This window comes from Salvelinus namaycush, chromosome 19 (genome assembly GCF_016432855.1).
Source record: "Salvelinus namaycush isolate Seneca chromosome 19, SaNama_1.0, whole genome shotgun sequence".
NCBI classification, from domain to species: Eukaryota; Metazoa; Chordata; class Actinopteri; order Salmoniformes; family Salmonidae; genus Salvelinus; species Salvelinus namaycush.
The window spans coordinates 20,048,307-20,072,929 of NC_052325.1; the positions used below are offsets into that span (position 1 = coordinate 20,048,307).

The 24,623-nt window shown below is 41.9% G+C and overlaps 1 protein-coding gene across 1 annotated transcript in view; it reads left to right on the forward strand.

Annotated features, from left to right (window-relative positions):
* Positions 1 to 676: 676 nt before the first annotated feature.
* Positions 677 to 24,623, forward strand: part of LOC120063929 (unconventional myosin-Ib-like) — a 123,242-nt gene continuing 99,295 nt past the window's right edge. Inside the window, exons 1-2 of the mRNA XM_039014239.1 lie at positions 677 to 818; positions 8,993 to 9,108. Coding sequence (XP_038870167.1) covers positions 693 to 818; positions 8,993 to 9,108 — 242 coding nt within the window. The 5' untranslated portion in view covers positions 677 to 692. The remainder of the gene's footprint in view (positions 819 to 8,992; positions 9,109 to 24,623) is intronic.

The following is a 24,623-nucleotide window of genomic DNA, read 5'->3' on the forward strand; positions in this document are numbered from 1 at the left end:
CTCTTGTAATATTAGCATAGTTATCACACTAACTGTAAACAAGCTGTGAACATTTTTTGTTTTTACCTGCATCACACTGTACTGCACAGAGTTGCTGCCATCATTCTGGGGAAACCAGCACTGTTCTGTAGACATGCATTTCACACTATGCAGAGCAGTCTAAGACGGCCATTTGTAGAAGTCAAATACCATGATGGACCTGGATGAGGCAAGTTAATGTGAGGGGATTACAGAAATTGGATCAGCAGGTAGCACGCTATCTGTTCTGGAGCGCGATGGGTGGGGGGTTGGGTCGGAAGGGGCACTGACGGACTGTCCTTGACACGAATCATCCAGACAGACCACAGCTGGACTACTAGAAGTGGACTATGGACATGGGAGGCTATAGACTTCTATAAGGTGGTGGACTGCCAATCAAGCCCTCCTGTGTATCACTATTCCACATTAGATTGCCACTGCACGAGGATGAGTGCCTAATCATACTTTGTCTAAAGAGTAATGCGTTCACCTAAACAATAATGACTGAAGTTCTAGAGCTATGCATTGACTGACAGATGATAATGTCATCTGAAGCAACTACATACTTTTGCTACCAATATTGTAGGCACATCCATGTTATCTTGTTTCAACTCTGTCTGTATAATGTATTAAATGTGTTACTTTTCTCTACAGGGGGGATTGCTGATTCCAAAATGGAGGTGAAGACGTCACTTCTAGACAACATGATAGGGGTGGGGGACATGGTCCTGCTAGAACCCCTCAACGAAGACTCCTTCATCGAGAACCTGAGAAAACGCTTCGACCACAATGAGATCTACGTAAGTTCTCCCTCATCTAGTCTGGGTAGCCATTTGATTAGCTGCTCAGGAGTCTTATGGCTTGGGGGTAGAAGCTGTACACAGCCTGGAAGTGTGTTGGGTCATTGTCCTGTTGAAAAACAAATGATAGTCCCACTAAGCTCAAACCAGTTGGGATGGTTTATCGCTGCAGAATGCTGTGGTATCCATGCTGCTTAAGTGTGTCTTGCAATCTAAATAATTCACTGACAGTGTCACCAGCAAAGCACCATCACACCACCACCTCCATACTTCACGGTGGGAACAACACATGCGGAGATCATCCGTTCACCTACTCTGCATCTCACAAAGACACGGGGGTTGGACTCATCAGACCAAAGAACAGATTTCCACCGGTCTAATGTCCATTGCTTGCGTTTCTTGGCCCAAGCAAGTCTCTTCTTCTTATTGGTGTCCTTTGGTAGTAGTTTTCTTTTGCAGCAATTTGACCATGAAGGCCTGATTCCCACAGTCTCCTCTGAACAGTTGATTTTTGAGATGTCTTACTTGAACTCTGAAGCATTTATTTGGGCTGCAATTTCTGAGGCTGGTAACTCTAATGAACTTATCCTCTGAAGCAAAGGTAACTCTGGGTCTTCCTTTCCTGTGGCGGTCCTCATGAGAGCTAGTTTCATCATAGCGCTTGATGGTTTTTGCGATTGCACTTGAAGAAACTTTCAAAGTTCTTAAAATGTTCCTGATTGACTGACCTTCATGTCTTAAAGTAATGAGACTGTCATTTATCTTTGCTTATTTGAGCTGTTCTTGCCATAATATGGACTTAGCCCTATTTGGTAAAAGATTATCTTCTGTATAACACCCCTACCTTGTCACAACACAACTGGTTGGCTCAAACACATTAAGGAAAGAAGTTACATAAAAGTTCATTCCAAATTAACTTTTTACAAGGCACACCTGTTAACCTCTTGAGCCTATGGGGGCGCCATTTCGACTTTGTAAAAATGAGTTCCCAAATTAAACTGCCTCGTACTCAATTCTTGCTCGTACAATATGCATATTATTATTACTATTGGATAGAAAACACTAGTTTCTAAAACCGTTTGAATTATTTCTCTGAGTGAAACAGAACTCATTCTGCAGCACATTTCCTGTCAGGGAGTGAGATTTCAGAAATCGAGGTCCCTGTTCTGAGGTCAGTTTATAAGTCCCCATGTAAGCCATCGGGCTACATGCACTGCATACGTCTTCCTCTAGATGTCAGTAAGCGGGGAGAATTTGAATGGAGTGGATTGCGCAATCTGGGACCCTATATATAGACCGTGGAACGGAAGTACCGTCCTTTTCAACGGTGCGCCTGGCGCAAGAAGACATCACAATGGCGTCCTGCAAACGCTTTCGTTTTAGTATTTCTATATCTCCGGTCATGTTTTTATTCGTTATAGGTGTTAAAGACATCATAAGGTAGTTAATTTAAACCGACTTATAGCAGTTTATTGCGATTTTCTGGGATTTCTTTGTCATGCGCTTTCACGAGTTGGACACCTCTCCAGTTGGTGGCTAACATTAGCGGCTATTTCGACCGGACAAGAGGACATCTTTCAACCCAAAGACGATTGTTCTGGAGAAAGGACACCTTGCCCAAGATTCTGATGGAAGCTCAGCTAATAGTAAGCAGTCTTTATGCTGTTAATTCGTACTTATGTTGACAAATGTCAAATAATATTTCCGCCATGAATTATGGTGCGGTCTCGCTTTGGCGCACGCTGTATTGCGCAGTAATGTTAATTTAAAAAATCTAACACAGCGATTGCATTAAGAACTAATTTATCTTTCATTTGCTGTCCAACTTGTATTTTTTAGTCAAGTTTATGAATAGTTTTCGATTAGAATAGGTGCCTCTCCAAGATGGCGCCGGACAGATTGCTTGAATTTTTGGCCACTAATCACATTGTATAACCACGATTTGTGCCGCTAAATATGCACATTTTCGAACAAACTCTATATGCATTGTGTAATATGATGTTATAGGACTGTCATCTGAAGAATTCTGAGAAGGTTAGTGAAAAAATTTATATATTTTGGTGGTTTATACGTTATCGCTATTTTTGCCTTGAATCAATGCTGTTGTGATGTTTGCTATTGTGGTAAGCTAATATAACGCTATATTGTGTTTTCGCTGTAAAACACTTAGAAAATCTGAAATATTGTCTGGATTCACAAGATCTGTGTCTTTCAATTGCTGTACGCTGTGTATTTTTAAGAAATGTTTTATGAAGAGTAATTAGGTAATACACGTTGCTCTCTGTAGTTATTCTAGTCACTTTGGTGAGAGTTGTGATAGTGGCTGCAATGGTAAACTATGGTTTATACATGAAATATGCAAATTTTTCGAACAAAACATATGCTATACAATAAATATGTTATCAGACTGTCATCTGATGAAGTTGTTTCTTGGTTAGTGGCTATTTATATCTTTATTTGGTCGAATTTGTGATAGCTACTGATGGAGTAAAAAAATGGTGGAGTAAGAAAGTGGTGTCTTTTGCTAACGTGGTTAGCTAATAGATTTACATATTGTGTCTTCCCTGTAAAACATTTTAAAAATCAGAAATGATGGCTGGATTCACAAGATGTGTATCTTTCATCTGGTGTCTTGGACTTGTGATTTAATGATATTTAGATGCTAGTATTTACTTGTGACGCTATGCTAGGCTATGCTAGTCAGCTTTTTTACTGATGGGGGTGCTCCCGGATCCGGGTTTGGGAGGAACTAGAAGTGAATTGAAATGCATTCCAGGTGACTGCCTCATGAAGTTGGTTGAGAGCATGCCAAGAGTGTGCAAAGCTGTCATCGAGGCAAAGGGTGGCTACTTTGAGGAATATAAAATATATTTTGGTTTGACACTATTTTTGGTTACTACATGATTCCATATGTGTTATTTCAGTTTGATGTCTTCACTGTTATTCTACAATGTAGATAATATAAAAAAATATAGAAAAACCCTTGAATGAGTATGTACAGTTGAAGTCGGAAGTTTACATACACTTAGGTTGGAGTCATTAAAACTAGTTTTTCAACCACTCCACAAATGTCTTGTGTTATAACAAACTATAGTTTCCGCAAGTCGGTTAGGACATCTACTTTGTGCGTGACACAAGTCATTTTTCCAAAAATTGTTTAGACAGATTATTTCACTGTGTCCCAATTCCAGTGGGTCAGAAGTTTACATACACTAAGTTAACTGGGGGTGGCAGCATCATGTTGTGGAGGTGCTTTGCTGCAGGAGGGACTGGTGCACTTCACAAAAGATGGCATCATTAGGATGGAAATGATATAGACATATTGAAGCAGCATCTCAAGACATCAATCAGGAAGTTCAAGCTTGGTTGCAAATGGGTCTTTCAAATGGACAATGACCCCAAGCATACTTCCAAAGTTGTGGCAAAATGGCTTAAGGATGACAAAGTCAAGGTATGGGAGTGGCCATCACAAGCCCTGACCTCAATCCTATAGACAATTTGTGGGCAGAACTCAAAAAGCGTGTGCGAGCAAGGAGGCCTACAATCCTGACTCAGTTACACCAGCTCTGTCAGGAGGAATGGGCCTAAATTCACCCAACTTATTGTGGGAAGCTTGTGGAAGGCTACCTGACACGTTTGACCCAAGTTAAACAATTTAAAGGCAGTGCTACCAAATACTAATTGAGTATGTGTTAACTTCTGACCCACTGGGAATGTGATGAAAGAAATAAAAGCTGAAATAAATCACACTACTATTATTCTGAAATTTCACATTGTTATAATAAAGTAGTGATCCAAACTGACCTAAAACAGAATATTTACTAGGATTAAATCTCAGGAATTGTGAAAAACTGAGTTTACATGCACTTTACCCAAATACATTTAAACTCAATATGTGTGTGTGTATTAAATGTACTTGATGCTTGAATGTATGCAAATATTCAAATATATTTGACTGTGAGGCTGCTGGGACAAAACCCAGTTAGTCTCAATGCTGTGGTTCAGCTTTATTTTTGTTCCCTCAATTTCGCTAAAAGTGTATGCTTTCATTTAGCCTAGACAAACAGACAAGCCGTCTACTTCTGCAGATACAGAATTCATTGTTACTAAACTCACTGCTAGCTATGTGCTTAAACCTATTAATTTTAGTCCTTAAACAGTGGCACAGATACAGCAACCTCACCACAGAGCCCTGAGTTTACCAATAAATAAATCACATCACTGAAGAATGTAGATGTCTCAAATGAGGCAGAACATCCAAAGCTCCAGGGATGACTCTGGAGAGCTGGCTCTGTGGCTGCTTCACTTGAGGGGGAGTGAATGATTGGAGCAGACCTGGGTTCAAATACTATTTGAAATGTTTCAATTACTTTGCGCTTTTGCTCCTGCCTGCCTGGAGTGCCAGATGGTAAGGGTTTGCAGTTTTAGGACTATTCTATTGGTCTTGTAAGATCAATTAAGCAAAGACATGATGTTGATAATTTAATTATTTCAAATTGTATATTTGAACCCGTGTCTGGAATAGAGAGGCTGGCTCAGGGCTCTGGTCCCAGGAACACTACATCTCTGTGGGTCAGCGTATCCAGACGTCAGCCTTTATGATTATTGCTCTGGTTCTCTCCACTACTGACTAGGACAGTGCCAAGCCAGAGCCCAGAGAATGTCGTTACCATACTGAGCTGTGATTGGCTGGCTCCCTCGGCTTCATGATATTCTAGTTGAGTTCATACAGCTTCCTGTGGGGATATGTGTTTGACATCTTAGCTTTCCTCAAATTTCTCTGTCACAAGCTGTAAATTCAGAATGTGTTGTATTGACTCTCAACAAATGAGATGTCAAACTGCACTGAACAAAAATCTAAACGCAACGATTTGAAAGATTTTACTGAGTTACAGTTCATACACTGAACAAAAATCTAAACGCAACATGTAAAGTGTTGGTCCCATGTTTCATGAGCCGAAATAATATATCCCAGAAATGTTCCATATGCACAAAAAGCTTAATTCTCTAAGTTATTTTCAGCAATGCAACAGCTGAGTACGGAGTGGAAACATACAGAGTGGTCAGTCAGTAACATAGAGGTGGGTCTAAAGCATATGGTTGGTCTTAGTCTGTAATAATAACATTTGGGTGGGGCCTTCCTCCTCAACTAGTGGCCTAGCCAGGAGTGGTTTAACCTGCCTGACTGTCTGGCTGGCTGCAGCCTACATTTAGCTACTAATCCCTAGCTGGCCCGTCAGGTCAGTGTCCCTTGTTATTATGCTGTCAATTTTCTTTCTTGCTTGGTCTTTTCATCCCTTACCAGTTGTCATGCCAACCCCTAGTGTCACATGACACCCTGCCCACAACATCCCCTCCTTGGTTTTGTGTTCCTGGGATTTAGATGGAATTATCTCATTACTGTAGGAAATATCAAACTTTTAACCATTTCAAGCCTTATTTTGCCCATGATCCCTTCTGATGTCATCCATCTGTTTTGATGAGCCAAGCCTAACAGACACATTTTTAATGTAAATTTAGGCATGACATTTCCTCTGACTATACACATTCCCTTAAAGGTATTGCCTTTTTATATATTAGATCTAATTAGACTGTTAGACTGTCTGGATTATGATGCTTGGAATGAGAAACTATTTTATTTTCCTCTTTGGACTTGTAATTAACAAGTTCTGCAAGGAGACTTTTTAATTGTTTCTGTAATTAACTCATCACTGCCTAACTTTCATGCTGAACTTTAAAGAGTTAGCTTTGAAATTGCCCCTTTTTTTTGTATGTGAGGCGGGAGATTGTGAGACACCACTGCACACTCTTGTATGGGACTAACAGTCATATTTATTATCATCTGATTACTAGTATTGTTGGTCATACTTTGACTCTGGCTTTCAGTTAATAAGATCAATGGCCAGAGAGATCTTCCTGTTAAGACTAAAAAGGCCTTTGGCCTCCTTAACATTGCCTTAATGGCTCTGTACACATCTGATGGCCATCTAACAGCAACCCTACAGTGTTTTTATTTTGCACACTCCATTTGTCTTTGTCCTCAGCTTCTCCACAAAGTGAATTATGCCTCCCATGTACTTTTTGGCTGTAGGTTGTGGTCTTGCCATGGAGAAGGTCTGGCTCTCGTGTTCTGATTGTGTTATATAACTTCCATTATAACAGAGAGGAGAAAGTGAAGAGGATCAGGAGTTGTTTAGAACCAACTGAAATTGCAGTGTGGTCAATGTAATGTTTGACTGATTACGTGGTGCTCTTTCAGAAAGTAATAACTTTTGTCACCCACACACTGCAGTAAGACATGGAGCTCAGAACATGTCAAATATGAAGTAGTTATGTATCATTCTTAACATTCTCCGAGCAGTAATTGCAAAGTGCACAAGTTCATGTTTTTCTGAATCGGAATGTAAAGGTATAAGATTTACTGTACATGGAGAATGCTGTATTTAGACAAGGGAAGCAAAAACCTTCATGCCAGTCGGCAAGGACACCAAGGCTAGAAAGACGGTAACGACAAAAGTAATCCAGCACGACGGTATGTTGCTATGGTGATTTCACTTAACAAACGGTGCAAATCCAACATCCGGTAGAAAACAACGCTATGGCAAAAGATATTAAATATTTGAACTCTGGCATGGCGACTGACGGCATTCGCCGCCAGCCTCGACGGCATTTACCGTTGTGCTCTCATTGAAAGCGATGACATCCGGTTTGCCATCTACCTCAAACCACGTAAACACAGCACAAGAGATTGCACCGGCTATGCTAATGTTGCCAAGCTTACCAATTTTTCCTTCCGACTAAATCTCAGTTCCAATTCCTTGAATTCAGTGTCTGATATCAGCCATCACTATTGGTGAAGAAGTCTCAGAACGACTGCCCCCTCTCCTTGGAGCCACGGAAGTTCAAGACCGACCGTAGTACTGCAGGCATTGTTAGCAGAAAACAGGATCCCCCCCATTATAGTGAATGGAAAAATTGCTATCTTCGCGGAAATAAAAAATCTAATGTAATCACGGTACCAATAATTGCATCAAATAGCCTTGTTTTAAAAAAAAAATATTTTTCTTTTAACTCTGCATTGTTGAGAATGGACTCGTAAGTAAGTGTTTCACGGTCAAGTCTACACCTGTTGTATTCTGTTCATGTAACCAAAAATTTGATTTGACGAATGTCCTTGAACTGATTTTATTTTAAAATCACACAGAAAAAGTTATACGGATAATTAAGTTGCTAATGGCAGCCTGCAGTACCCTGGTCGGCCTTCAACTTGAGATACTCAATGAGGGGGCAGCACTTACCTTGCCTGCAAAGTCACTTCCTGGAGTAGTTCAAACTGCGCATGTTATGTCTCCATGAGACACCATCTTAACAGACTTCATATGGTTTCAATGCGCTGTTGAGTGTACACATAGGAATGAATAGTGTCGTGATCGATTGCTTTGTCCATTCATATAAACAGTAATTTCCCCCACCACCCTCTGCCCCTACATTCATCCATCTACCAGACACCTCTGTGGCAACTTAACCTTTGTTGCCCATCCACTGCTCAAAGCGTTGTTCTCCTACCACCGCGTCCCAGGATTCCACACATATTTCCTTAGCTTTTATGTCGCTTGTCTCTGTGCTTCCTCCACTCCGGTTTCAGCATGCCTAATTAAACGCAACATGATGGAATTCCCAGCTGGGAAGAGCTGAGGGAGGCAGAAATTAAACTCCTCTCACCTCAGTGCTTCCCTGAGAGCAGATCTGAACATGTTATCACTTTCAGACACCACAGCAGTATTCCCAACCTGAGATTGAAACTCTCTGAACATTACTCTCTGAACATTACTCTCTGAACATTACTCTCTGAACATTACTCTCTGAACATTACTCTCTGAACATTACTCTCTGAACATTACTCTCTGAACATTACTCTCTGAACATTACTCTATCTCCTACACCACTTGAGGAATCTAGCTAAACACCCTGATGGCAATCAACTCTTGTTCTTTCTCACTCTTACACTTTACGGTCACTTCTGCTTCTGAAGTCCCTCTCGTCTTTCTCTCTCTGTCACTCAGTCACTCACTCACCAACACATCAGTATTGTGGTGATCTCTACTGTCACAAATGTCTAAACACTACTACTTACTGCATATCATACCCTGATGTCTTGTTTTTTCTCTCTGCAGACATACATCGGCAGTGTGGTGATCTCCATGAACCCATACAGGTCTCTGCCTATCTTCACACCAGAGAAGGTGGAGGAGTATCGCAACAGGAACTTCTACGAGCTCAGCCCACACATGTGAGTCCCTGGCCTAGGTCCTTCCTCCACCCGGTCTTTGTTAAGAGCCGTTTACCTCCACCCCACTGCTGGCATGTTGTTGTGTAGGTTGCATCTTTTTGTCAAAGTTGAGGCCACAAGCAACAAAGGCCCCCTGTTTTATAAAGACTTGATGTTTCAGGCAAAATGTCAAACACACAAGTGAACAGCATTGTTTGGTGCACACCATCAGAAATATTTGAGCCCAACAGAAACAATCCACATGTCGGACAGTAGGTTGGTGGAGAGGTTTTGGTTTTGCCTCCTTTGAGTTCAGTTTACTGTTCCCTTTGTGATTTCCATGGACCAGTATGGTTGAACAACTACAGTTCAACCAAATGAACCAGTAATGAGATGGAGGACATGCTGTGCTGCTGACCTACACACTAGCCCTTGTTTTGGCATACAGACAGTTGGTTAGTGGGGGGCTGTGCCTCAGACCCTGTGTTGTGCCACACTCCAGCGGGTGGCTGTCTGTCCCTCCACAGCGGTGCCAGAACCAGCCCATAGGCCCTGCTACTCAGCCACAGTAAAACAAAGGAAAGCATTTGTCAATTAGCTTGCCTGCCTGCTGTCTCCCTGGGCTGCAGAAGACACTCTATGGCTCTCTAATGGAGAGGGGGGCGAGAGAGAGGCCCTTTAGCTGTCCCAGCAATGACAGGTTTCTCACAGACAAACAAAAGAAAGGGTATTTTATTTACACTAGCACTTACACTCAAGGGCCTGCTCCTCTTCCAGAACCCCCTTTTTCTCTTCTTTCTCTCCAAATGCGGTAACTCGGTGACCGCAGATGTGTCCAGCTGTTTGCTTTTGGCAAGCTCCTTCCTGAATGTTTTCCACTCTGTCTCCAGACCCTATAGCTGTTCTGTTCACGGTCTTTCTCTCGCCTGCAGTTTCTCTTCCACCAGCGTCATCAGTCTTGTTTAAAATAAGTGCTTCAGTGAGGAAATACATTATTCAGACCACTTTTCCCATATTTTGTTACGTTAGTCTTATGCTAAAATTGATTCAATCGTTTTTTTCCCTCATCAATCTACGCACAATACCCCATAATGACAAAGCAACAACAGGTTTCTAGACATTTTTGCAGATGTATTACAAATACAGGCACACCTGTATTTGGCGAGTTTCTCCCATTGTTCTCTGCAGATCCTCTCAAGCTCTGTCAGGTTGGATGGGGAACTTCGAGGCACAGCTAGTCTCAGGTCTCTCCAGTGATGTTCGATCGGGTTCAAGTCCTGAGCGCTCTAGCAGGGCCACTCAAGGACATTCAGAGACTTGTCCTGAAGCCACTCCAGCGTTGTCTTGGCGGTGTGCTGTTATGACGTTGGCCTGTGGGTAAGGTTTATGACCCCCTCATAAATACCTTTCTCCCCTCTCTCGACTCTACTGAAGGACTCTTGAATAGCCTTTGTTAAACATAGAGAGTCTGGGAACATCAAACAAGTGGGGGAAAGGAACCATATTTCTGTAATAGAACCAGTTGAAAATATGCGTTGGTACTTAATGAATATGATGTCAGTTCGGTTGTCATCTGAGACATGACTGATGACAGGACGACATAAACTGTATCTGGGGAAGTCTACACATTCTAGTTATCAGATTCACATGGAATTGTTGTGCAATTTAAATGTTTAAATATGACACTATTTGTGAAAAGATTAAATGTAATTTTAGCTTCCAAATGAGAGATTTGGGTTTTCATAAAGTTAGAGCTCTGCTCAATCAGTGGCCCGCCCCTGTGAAGAGACATGGGTTATAAACTATGAAACACACCCTTCTCTCCCTCCACCATATAAGCCCTTGACGAAAATGTAACTATCTGTTCCGAGGACGATAGGACGACGGTCCATACGTTGAAAAGGACTAACATGTCAACTACAGAACTAAGCCAACCTCAGCGTGAGCTTTGGTTGTGAATGGTATAAACTTTGAACTCTTATTCACTAAGAAGTGAGACATCCTAGCCGTTGAGTTAGCAACAGCAGCTGTAAACGTGGGCTAGGAAAGGACGGACGACTTATCCAGTCTAACACACAACGACAATACTACAACGAATCCAATTTACCACCAGACATTCTTCCGAGGACAGGAAGATCTCTGTTGGCCAACACGGCCAGCATCTACGACCAACCTACCGACGCACCGATCAGGGTAAATATTTATTGCATTTTCCTTTTCCAAATGGGCGGTAATTTAGAATGCATAAGACACTGTATTTACGATAGCATAACCTCTCCCTTTGTTCCCAGTCTTCCCGCTCTTTCACTCAAACCCAACCCCCTTTTCTTTGTGTAACCAGCTGTCATATCTGTTCCGTCCGCTAGGGACGTTTTCCTTTATGATATCATTTGTAATCAAGGTATGATACATTCTGTGTATATGTAATTCTGTGTGATTAGTTAGGTATTTAGTAAATAAATAATTAAACCCAACTTTGTATTGCTGATTCAACTTGTTAGCCAGGGTTCATGAAGATAACCAAGAATTTACAACTTTCAGATGAGACTGAAATAAGATGACGATTAATATTGACTGCTATTAATGTAAAATACTACTCGGTCTTTAAGAGTTTATTCGGAAGTTAACAGCTCTATAAACACTCTTTCGTGGTGCCCGACTTTCTAGTTAATTACATTTACATGATTAGCTCAATCAGGTAATATTAATTACAGAGAAAGGAATTTATAGAATACCATGTCATATCACTTAATCCGGCATAGCCAAAGACACAACAGTGCTTAGGGTCGTTGTCTTATTGGAAGGTGAACCTTCGCCCCAGTCTGAGGTCCTGAGCGCTCTGGAGCAGGTTTCCATCAAGGACCTCTCTGAACTCTGCACTGCTCATCTTTCCCTCGATCCTGACTAGTCTCCCAGTCCCTGCCACTGAAAAACATCCCCACAGCATGATGATGCTGCCACCACCATGCTTCACCCTAGGGATGCTGCCAGGTTTCCTCCAGATGTGATGCTTGGCATTCAGGCCAAAGAGTTTAATCTTGGTTTCACCAGACCAGAGAATCTTGCTTCTCATGGTCTGAGTCCTTTAGGTGCCTTTTGGCGAACTCCAAGTAGGCTGTCATGTGCCTTTTACTGATGAGTGGCTTCCGTCTGACCACTTTACCATAAAGCCCTGATTGGGTTCTTGGCCTCCACCCTGACCAAGGCACCCCCCTGATTGCAGTTTGGCTGGGTGGCCAGCTCTAGGAAGAGTCTTGGTGGTTCCAAATTTCTTCCATTTAATAATGATGGAGGCCACTGTGTTCTTGGGGACCTTCAATGCTGCAAAACATTTTTGGTACCCTTCCCAGATCTGTGCCTCGACACAATCCTGTCTCTTTTGCTCTGACATACACAACCTTTCAAAAGTTTGGGGTCACTTTGAAATGTCGTTGTTTTTTAAAGAAAAGCACAATTACATTTTTTTATTTAACCTTTATTTATCTAGGCAAGTCAGTAAAGAACATTCTTATTTACAATGATGGCCTAGGAACAGTGAATTAACTGCCTTGTTCAGGGGCAGAACATCAATTTTTACCTTGTCAGCTCGGGGATTTGATCTAGCAACCTTTGGGTTACTGGCCCAACACACTAACCACTAGGCTACCTGCCGCCCCACATTTTTTTGGGGCCATTAACATAACGTCAAATTGATCAGAAATACAGTGTAGATATTGTTAATGTTGTAAATTACTATTGTAGCCGTAAACTGCAGAATTTTTATGGAATATCTACATAGGCGTACAGAGGCCCATTTTATCAGCAACCATCACTCCTGACAATGGCATGTTTTGTTAGCTAATCCAAGTTGATCATTTTAAAAGGTTAATTGATCATTAGAAAATCCTTTTGCAATTGTTCTATTACAGGCTCAAAATGGCCAGAAACAAAACTTTCTTCTGAAACTCGTCAATCTATTCTTCTTCTGAGAAATGAAGGCTATTCCACGCGAGAAACTGAAGATCTCGTACAACACTGTGTACTACTCCCTTCACAAAATATAAAGAGTGGGAGGCCCCGGTGCACAACTGAGGAAGAGGACAAGTACATTAGTGTCTAGTTTGAGAAACAGACGCCTCACAAGTCCTCAACTGGAAGCTTCATTAAATAGTACCCATAACACACCAATCTCAACGTCAACAGTGAAGAGGCGACTCCGGCATGCTGGCCTTATTGGCCTTCCTCTGTCCAGTGTCGGTGTTCTTTTGCCCATCTTAATCTTTTATTTTTATTGACCAGTCTGAGATATGGCTTTTTCTTTGCAACTCTGCCAGAAGAACAGCATCCCAGAGTCGCCTCTTCACTGTTGATGTTGAGACTGGTGTTTTGCGGGTACACACACAACCTGTTGCAGCATACATTGATCTTCAGTTTAAAGTATTTTCTGTCATTCTACTGTACATGTACGAAGTTCCCCTTACTCAATCAATATCTGCCAATGCCATGTCTGATTCTTTCTACAGTACATTGCAGTCTGCATTCAAGGTTGTAGTACTCAGCATGTTTTCAGCTCTCTTCAATTTACTCAGACAGGTTAGTTAGAAAGATTCCAATCTAGGCTAAAATGGTTAAGGTTGTCCTGACAGGGCTCAACGTTTCTCATATCACTTGCTAGTCAGACTTAGTTCGGTTTCAGCATAACGGATTAGTCCCTCTTTATTGGGGCGGTTTCTCTGAATGGTCCAGAAGTGGCTGTCTGTCATGGCCCAAACCAAACGCTTCATACATTGATCTTAATCCTCCTGTCCCTGTCAGACCATCTGAACCGGTCATTCCGTCTTTGTTTTGTTGACTAACCACCTGCTCTGTGTAACATGAGACCACCGAGTCCAGACCACTGCCACACGTCAAACCTGTCTGTCACTCCATTTCACCACGACTGAGGAAATGCCATAGTCAGGGTTGAAAATAGCTTGAAAAGTCAGTCACTACTACATCTCAGTTTTTGAGATTCTGTATGACACTTGCCACCCACCCTGAATGATTTTTAAGGTATTGATAATACACAAGTTGGCTTCACCATTATTATCAATGACTTGCAGTATGAACATCTGTAGGAAATCAACACTGCTACCCTAGTTTATAGAAAGACCCTAATGCAGTCAAATAAAGATGTATGTGATCAACAGGCTTGTTTTTATGAAGTGAACATCAATTCCCTTCCCCTAAGGTAAATGTTAATGTTTGGTAGGGAAACACATTTGAATAGAACATTAACATGTCTTTGCCTTAGCCTAGCTGGTATACAGAGCAGACATGCATCACTGCAGGCAAGGAGGCTTGAGTTATCTATCTTTATAACTTTGTGCTACAGTGTCTTCAAAGTATTCATGCCCCTTGAATTATTCCACATTTTTGTTACAGCCTGAATTCTAAAAGGATAAAAAAAAAAAAACATGTTTATCTCACCCATCTACACACAATAGCCCATAATGACAAAGTGAAAAGATGTTTGTAAATGTTATGATAAATAAATGCAGATCTCATTTACATAAGTATTCACACCCCTGAGTTAATACTTTTGTAGAAGCACCTTTGGCTGCGATTACAGCTTTGAGTCATCTTGGGTGTATTAGTTTTGCACATCTGGATTTGGGGATATTCTTCCTCGCAGATGTTATCAAGCTCTTAAGTTAGATAGGGAGCGGTGGTGAACAGCAATCTTCAAGTCTTTCCACAGATTTGCAATGGGATTCAAGTCTGGGCTTTGGCTGTGCCACTCAAGGACTTTCACATTCTTGTTCTGAAGCCATGTTAGTGACGCTTTGGCTGTATGTTTGGGTCATTGTCCTGTTGCAATGGAATTCTGTGCCCCACTCTAACATGCTGACCACATCGCCTGCTGCAAAATAAATATATACATGTTATTCAATCATTGCATCCACACTGCTCACGCGCATCTGCGTAGCCTGGCGCTAAAGTAGATCTTGGTTCTATGCTTGACGTGATGCAAGTCCCGCTTCTCCCATCTCCTCATTGGTTTTCAGGAGCATATACCCACGTGGGTGATTGAAAGCTGAACTGAGGTCCACACTCCAGCCCAGTTGGTGGTGGTAATGCACCTTTAAAGTTGGTTGCCAACCTCCATATAAAGTCCAAAGAAGAAGCCTGATGGAGGAGAGATTACTAGAAACAAACTCGGTTTACCATTTTATCCATGGATTAATTGTCAGAGTAGAAGACCTTATGCATTTCAGGTAAAATAACAACCTAATGTTTATATCCCAGGACAAATTAGCTAGCAACAGCAAGCTAGCTAGCTAAACATTTAATGCTTTTCGACCTGTCCCCAAGTTAATATAGTTTGTTCAATGTCTGTTTTTGATATTTCAACCTGCGTGTCTTGACTGTAATGTTCTATTGCTCAGGACTGGCTTCCATCTGGCCACTGTCCGATAAAGCCCAGATTGGTGAAGTGCTGTAGAGACTGTTGTCCTTCTGGCAGGTTATCCCATTTTAGTCAAGGAACTCTGTAGTTCTGTCAGATTAGTCATTGGGTTCGTGGTCATCTCCCTGACCAAAGTCCTTCTTGTCCGATTGCTCCATTTGGTTGGATGTCCAGCTCTAGAACACTCTAGAAATTGTTTTATACCCTTCCCCAGATATATGCCTCATCACAATTCTATCTCGGAGATCTACGGACAGTTCCTTCGACTTCATGATATAGTTTCTGCTCTGACATGCACTGTCAACTGTGGGAACATTATATAGACCGGTGTTTCTTTTTAAATCATGTCCAAACAATTGAATTGGCAAGTTGGAGTGATGTCTCAAGGTTGATCAAAAGAAATTGGATGCACCTCTACTTAATTTGGAGTGTCATAGCAAAGGGGTGTGACAACTTATGTAAATTAGATTTCTGTATTTCATTTTCAATACATTTGCAAAATGTCTAAACATGTTTTCACTTTGTCATTATGGGGTATTGCGTGTAAATGTGTGAGGGGGGGGGGGGGAAATCTATTTAATACATTTTGAATTCAGATTGTATCACAGGGTTTCCTAAACTCGGCCCTTGGGACCCGTCAAGGGGTATGAATACTTTCTAAAGGCACTTTATGTAATAGAAACATACTCTAGACCAGGGGTATTCAACTGGACCCTCCGAGGTCCGGAGCCTGGTGGTTTTCTGTTCTACCTGATGATGAATTGCATCCACCTGGTGTCCCAGGTCTAAATCAGTCCCTGATTACAGGGTAACAATGAAAAAATGCAGTGGAAATGGTTTTGAGGTCCAGAGTTGAGTTTGAGGGCTCTAGATGGACTATTGCTGTTGATACTGGATGAGGAATGGCACATAATATTTAGTGCTGGACTGTGCCTGTATTCTTAAGCCATCTCAGAGTAGGAGTGCTGATCTAGGATCAGTGTTGCCTTTGGATCACAATAACATATGAACAGGGGAACCTGATCCTAGATCAGCACGTCTACTCTGAGATGCCTTATGAGTACGGGCGCAGGAGTACCTAGGCCAGTATTTGGGATGGTGGTGATTTTAATCTTCAGCCATTTTCCTCGATTACCATTATCAGATCTACAAGTCACAAAAGACAACAGTGGGCTATGACTAAATGGGGAGTTGAATCAGCTCCCCAGCTTGTGGGCAATGTGGTAGAGTTATTGGCTGGATAGATTCAAGGGGAATGAGCCGCTCCTCCAGAAAACACTTTATTTTACCACACCAACCTGTTCTTTCAAAGGTCCACCATGCAGTAAAACAACAAGATTAAATGAAAGATAAACATTTACTTGGCTTAGCAAGATCCCCACACATGCAGCTTTGTTCAGCCAAGTGGTCCTTTACGCCATGACCCAAAAGGCCACTGGGTATTTACATTGAAATTAAATAACACATGCACACGCACTCAATTTTCATGCAAACCTGAAAGGATCATGAGTGAAACAAGAAGAGTATCTAAGTGTTCCATTGGTTTTCACTAGGCACATAATCCTGATGTAGCCCTGTAGTTGTGATTTGTATGAATGATAAGAAGCCATTAGTTAATTCATCCATGCATGGTTTGATCCTACTGTCTAAATGATTACAATGATTCTGATTTAAAGGCTGGACAAAATATAATGTCACTGTATTTTACGTTTTTGGAATAATGCAAGTTCTACATTTTGCTTTGTAGTGTGTGACCCTAGGGTGGCACCACATACATTCTAAGTGATTTCAATGGGTCGCTCTCTATTTTGATTTGTTTTATACTGTTTAAATAAACTTAATCCAAAAATAATTTTCTGCATTTTTATCAAGTTCTGCATTTCCTGCACTCATTTGAGATAATTTCCACACTGCCACATGGGGCTGCACGATATGGGCAAAAAAAATCTAGGCTTTATTTTTAACCAAATTTTGCAATTTGACTTGTGATTTTAAATTAAAACACTTGAGTGAACGATTGGAATCATGGAAAAATTATGATTATTCTAATTCTATAGCAGTAATAGTGGGCACGAACACAATACAGTGTTTGACATGACAATGAATGAAAATGCCAGGGAGGGGTTATTGTGACAGGGAAGTAACTAAAGTATTGGTCAGTGTTTCCTAGGGGACCCTATAATCTTTGGTTACATGAAATGTTTTCTCTTAGCTGCTTCATGTAGCTAACATAGTCATGCTTCACCTATTCCTCTGATTTAGAAGATACTGTTGCACAAACAACATGTAGATTTAGGCCTCCACCCTCACTGGTATCAGGCTGTAGAGCTACTTTTGCGCTGATTCAGTACATTTATTAGCTAGCCAGATGTAAGAAACACAGTCTAATAGTGTAATTACAGAAAGCTTGTGGATTTATATTTGGAAGCAAAGTGGAAACCGCATCGTAGTCATCAACATTGTTGCATGTGCTATATTGACCATGCAGGCTGAACGCAAGTGTCTTGTGGTCGAGCAACAACATGCACTCAATGAGTGATAATACAAATCACATTTAAGAAACCAAACATTCAAATACTGTTAAGACTACAGGCCTCCTCAAGCTTCACGTACAGGAGCCAGCTGTGTGGCCTGAGGTTTAACAGGCTGTGAGGTGCTGATGACCAGGGTGGGCCATCCTAGTGGGAGGTGGTAGGCCACCACTGGTGTAGTAACACCTTTTTTAGTTTTATGACCATCCACTTTTCCCCTCCTTGGACTGAAGTTACAGGCAGTTTAGTCTAGAGGTCGACCGATTTAATTGGAATGGCCCATTTTTTTAAAATTGGGGCCGATTTCAAGTTTTCATAACAATCGGAAATCTGTATTTTTGGACACTGATTTGGCTGTTTTTTTAGTTTTTTTACACCTTTATTTAACTAGGCAAGTCAGTTAGGAACACATTCTTATTTTCAATGACGGCCTAGGAACGGTGGGTTAACTGCCTTGTTCAGGGGCAGAACGACAGATTTTTACCTTGTCAGCTCGGGGATTCAATCTTGCAACCTTACGGTTAACTAGTCTAATGCTCTAACCACCTGCTTTACATTGCACTCCACGGAGCCTGCCTGTTACGTAAATGCAGTAAGAAGCCAAGGTAAGTTTCTAGCTAGCATTAAACTTGTCTTTTAAAAAACAATCAATCATAAGCACTAGTTAACTACACATGGTTGATGATATTACTAGTTTATCTAGCGTGTCCTGCATTGCATATAATCGATGCGGTGCGCATTCGCGAAAAAGGACTGTCGTTGCTCCAAGGTGTACCTAACCATAAACATCAATGCCTTTCTTAAAATCAATACACAAGTATATATTTTTAAACCTGCATAAGTTAATATTGCCTGCTAACATGAATTTCTTTTAACTAGGGAAAATGTGTCACTTCTCTTACAACATAGTCAGGGTATATGCAGCAGTTACGGCCGCGTGGCTCGTTGCGAACTGTGTGAAGACTTTCTTCCTAACAAAGACAGCCAACTTCGCCAAACGGGGGATGATTTAACAAAAGCGCATTTGCGAAAAAAGCACTATCGTTGCACGACTGTACCTAACCATAAAAATCAATGCCTTTCTTAAAATCAATACACAGAAGTATATATTTTTAAACCTGCATATTTAGTTAAAATAAATCCAGGTTAGCAGGCAATATTAACCAGGTGAAATTGTGTCATTTCTCTTGCGTTCATTGCACGCAGTCAGGGTATATGCAACAGTTTGGGCCTCCTGGCTCATTGCGAACTAATTTGCCAGAATTTTACGTAATTATGACATAACATTGAAGGTTGTGCAATGTAACAGGAATATTTAGACTTATGGATGGCACCCGTTAGATAAAATACGGAACGGTTCCGTATTTCACTGAAAGAATAAACGTTTTGTTTTCGAGATGATAGTTTCCGGATTTGACCATATTAATGACCTAAGGCTCGTATTTGTGTGTTATTATGTTATAATTAAGTCTATGATTTGATAAAGCAGTCTGACTGAGCTATGGTAGGCACCAGCAGGCTCGTAAGCATTCATTCAAACAGCACTTTTGTGCGTTTTGCCAGCAGCTCTTCACTGTGCTTCAAGCATTGAGCTGTTTATGACTTCAAGCCTATCAACTCCCGAGATTAGGCTGGTGTAACCGATGTGAAATGGCTAGCTAGTTAGCGGGGTGCGCGCTAATAGCGTTTCAAACGTCACTCGCTCTGAGACTTGAAATAGTTGTTCCCCTTTCTCTGCAAAGGCCGCGGCTTTTGTGGAGCGATGGGTAACGCTGCTTCGAGGGTGGCTGTTGTCGATGTGTTCCTGGTTCGAGCCCAGGTAGGAGCGAGGAGAGGGACGGAAGCTATACTGTTACACTGGCAATACTAAAGTGCCTATAAGAACATCCAATAGTCAAAAGGTATATGAATTACAAAATCGTATAGAGAGAAATAGTCCTATAATAACTACAACCTAAAACTTCTTACCTGGGAATATTGAAGACTCATGTTAAAAGGAACCACCAGCTTTCATATGTTCTCATGTTCTGAGCAAGGAACTTAAACGTTAGCTTTCTTACATAGCCCATATTGCACTTTTACTTTCTTCTCCAACACTTTGTTTTTGCATTATTTAAACCAAATTGAACATGTTTCATTATTTATTTGAGACTAAATTGATTTTGATGTATTCTATTAAGTTTAAAATAAGTGTTCATTCAATATTGTTGTAATTGTCATTATTACAAATACATTTTTAAAAAATTGGCTGATTAATCGGTATCGGCTTTTTTGGTCCTCCAATAATCGGTATCGGCGTTGAAAAATCATAATCGGTCGACCTCTAGTTTAGGCTCCTTCACTGCACACCATGTCTTGGGATTCAGAGGTGGTTCAATGATGCGGACTCTGTTATGGATTTTAGAAAGTCATTTTTTTTCATGCCTGTTTTGAATGGAATGCTGTTGAGAAAACAGTAATCTGTTCTAGCTCAGTTTGGCTCGGAAGTAAGCATTTTCCAACCATGGTGGTTGGGTTATTATTCTGTCTTAGTTTTAATATAATACACAAGATTAGGCAGTAAGGCATGACTGCTTCACCAGTCATTACGGAACGCCATGAAGTTATATACTGAGGCTTCTGTCCATTATTAGAGCCTGGCTCGCTGCATGTTTGCTGCTGTGGTTTCTAGAGAAAAGCCAAGCCCATCACTGTCATTTTATTATTGCCGGGCTAGCTACCTGCTCTGCTTTGAGAAAAAACTGTCTGTGCATATCAGTCAGAAGTTTTCTGGATGAATTTAGCACTGTTTCATGAGGGAGTGTACGCTTTCCAGATTTTCCGTTCATTGGAAACTACCTGGATCCAGAGGAGTTTCAATCAAAGCAAGATCAAGATCAAACTCATTTCATGTATTGCTTATGAATAAGCCTACTAGCATCAGATTGTTTTATGACAAATGTACATAATGTAATCTAATTGTCTAATTGTGAGTTTGAGCAATGATGATGGATAGATATCCAATTTGTTCTCAGAGGGTTGTGTTAGGCTGGGACCAGTGTGTGGAAATGCAGTGCATTCGGGAAAATATTGACACCCCTTGACTTTTTCCATATTTTGTTACGTTACAGCCTTAAATTGATTAAATAGTCCCCCCCCCTCATCAATCTACCCACACTACCCTATAATGACAAAGCAAAATGTTATATATTTTTTGCAAATGTATTAAAAATAAAAAAACATCACATTTACATAAGTATCCAAACCCTTTACGCAGTACTTTGGCAGCGATTACAGCCTCTAGTCTTGGGTATGACGCTACAAGCTTGGTACACCTGTATTTGGGGAGTTCTTCATTCTTCTCTGCAGATCTTCTCAAGCTCTGTCATGTTGGATAGGGAGCATCGCTGCACAGCCATTTTCAGGTCTCTCCAGAGATGTGGGATGGGTTTCTAGTCCTGCGCTCTAGCAGGGACACTCAAGGACATTCAGAGACTTGTCCCGAAGCCACTCCTCCGTTGTCTTGGCTGTGTGCTTAGGGTCGTTGTCCTGTTGGAAGGTGAACCTTCGCCCCAGTCTGAGGTCCTGGGCGCTCTGGAGCAGGTTTCCATCAAGGATCTCTCTGTACTTTGCTTCGTTCATCTTTCTCTCGATCCTGACTAGTCTCCCAGTCCCTGCCGCTGAACAAAATCCCCACAGCATGATGACCACCATGCTTCACCGTAGGGATGGTAACAGGTTTTCTCCAGACGTGACGCTTGGCATTCAGTCTTGGTTTCATCAGACCAGAGATTCTTGTTTCTCATGGTCAGTCCTTAACGTGCTATAGCTCGCTCGCTCGCTCTCTCTATAGCTCGCTCGCTCGCTCTCTCTATAGCTCGCTCGCTCGCTCTCTCTATAGCTCGCTCGCTCGCTCTCTCTATAGCTCGCTCGCTCGCTCTCTCTATAGCTCGCTTGCTCTCTCTCTCTAGAGCTCGCTCGCTCGCTCTCTCTACAGCTTGCTCTCTCTCTCTAGAGCTCGCTCGCTCGCTCTCTCTACAGCTCGCTCTCTCTCTCTAGAGCTCGCTCGCTCGCTCTCTCTACAGCTCGCTCTCTCTCTATAGCTCGCTCGCGCTCTCTCTCTCTCTATAGCTCGCTCGCGCTCTCTCTCTCTCTCTCTCTCTCTCTCTATAGCTCGCTCGCGCGCTCTCTCTCTCTATAGCTCGCTCGCGCGCTCTCTCTCTCTCTATAGCTCGCTCGCGCGCTCTCTCTCTCTCTATAGCTCGCTCGCGCGCTCTCTCTCTCTCTCTCTCTATAGCTCGCTCGCTCTCTCTCTCTCTCTCTCTCTATAGCTCGCTCGCTCTCTCTCTCTCTCTCTATAGCTCGCTCGCTTTCTCTCTCTCTCTCTCTATAGCTCGCTCGCGCTCTCTCTCTCTCTCTATAGCTCGCTCGCTCGCGCTCTCTCTCTCTCTCTCTATAGCTCGCTCGCTCGCGCTCTCTCTCTCTCTCTCTATAGCTCGCTCGCTCGCGCTCTCTCTCTCTCTCTCTATAGCTCGCTCGCTCGCGCTCTCTCTCTCTCTCTATAGCTCGCTCGCTCGCGCTCTCTCTCTCTCTCTCTCTATAGCTCGCTCGCGCTCTCTCTCTCTCTCTCTATAGCTCGCTCGCTCGCGCTCTCTCTCTCTCTATAGCTCGCTCGCTCGCGCTCTCTCTCTCTCTATAGCTCGCTCGCGCGCTCTCTCTCTCTCTCTCTCTCTATAGCTCGCTCTCTCTCTCTCTCTCTCTCTCTATAGCTCGCTCTCTCTCTCTCTCTCTCTCTCTATAGCTCGCTCGCTCTCTCTCTCTCTCTCTATAGCTCGCTCGCTCGCTCTCTCTCTCTCTCTCTATAGCTCGCTCGCTCGCGCTCTCTCTCTCTCTCTCTATAGCTCGCTCGCTCGCGCTCTCTCTCTCTCTCTCTATAGCTCGCTCGCTCGCGCTCTCTCTCTCTCTCTCTATAGCTCGCTCGCGCTCTCTCTCTCTCTCTCTATAGCTCGCTCGCTCGCGCTCTCTCTCTCTCTATAGCTCGCTCGCGCTCTCTCTCTCTCTCTCTGTAGCGCGCTCTCTCTCTCTCTCTCTGTAGCTCGCTCGCGCTCTCTCTCTATAGCTCTCTTGTTCTCGCTCTCGTGAATGAGTTGGTTCACTTCATTGTCATTGCTGAGCTGCTCCAGAGAAACAATAGCAGACCACTGATGATGTAGTTCTCACCATCTCAACCACCTCTGTAAATAACACTAACCTATCACTTGGCTGTACCCAGAGAGAGGAGAATACAGTTGGATTTGGTTTGTTATAGGGCTGGGCGAGATGGGCAAAATATATCACGGTATTTATAAAAAAAATTAAAAGACTATGACAGTATTTTTAGTTTTTGAATAATAAAAGTTCTACATTTGCTTTGAGTAGTGAGTGATCCTAGGATGGCAACACATACATTCTAAGTGATTAATTAGACTTTCTCCATTCTGATTGTTTTATACTGTTCAATTCAACTTCAAATTTCAGCACTTATCATTTCTGCATTTCCTGCACTCAATTACAGTGGTGGAAAAAGTACCCAATTGTCATACTTTAGTAAAAGTAAAGAAGCGTTTAATAGAACATTTCTCAAGTGAAAGTCACCCAGTAAATTACTACTTGAGTAAAAGTATTGTTTTAAATATACTTAAGTATCAAAAGTAAATGTAATTGATAAAATGTACTTAAGTATCAACATTTCAATATCTTATATTAAGCAAACCAGATGGCACCATTTTCTGTTTTTTTAAATTTTTTATTTACGGATAGCCAGGGGCACACAACAACACTCAGACATAATTTACGAGGCAGTAGATGACCAGGGATGTTCTTTTGACAAGTGCTTGAATTGGACCATTTTCCTGTCCTGCTAAGCATTCAAAATGTAACGAGTACTTTTTTAGGTGTCAGGGAAAATGTATGGAGTAAAAAGTACAGTACTTTCTTTAGGAATGTAGTGAAGTAAAAGTTGTCAAATAATAATAGTAAACTATAGATACCAAAAAAAAAAAGACTAAAGTAGTACTTGAAAGTATTTTTACTAAAGTACTTTACACCGCTGCTCAATTGAGACTTTCAAATCAAATTTTATTAGTCACATGGGCCGAATACCACAGGTTACACACAGCTTACAGTGAAATGCTTACTTTCGAGCCCCTAACCAACAATGCAGTTTACAAATACGGATAAGAATAAGAAATAAAAGTAACAAGTAATTAAAGAGCAGCAGTGTAATAACAATAGCGATACTATTTACAGGGGTGTACCGGTACAGAGTCAATGTGCGGGGTCACCGATTAGTTGAGGTAATTTGTACATGTAGGTAGAGTTATTTAAGTGACTATGCATAGATGACAACAGAGAGTGGCAGTGGTGTAAAAGGGGGGGCAATGCAAATAGTCTGGGTAGGCATTTGATTAGGTGTAGAAGCTGTTTAGAAGCCACTAGGACCTAGACTTGGTGCTCTGGTACACTTGCCATGCGGCAGCAGAGAGAACAGTCTATGACTAGGGTGGCTGGAGACTTTGTCCATTTTTAGACCCTTCCTCTGACACTGCCTGGTATAGAGG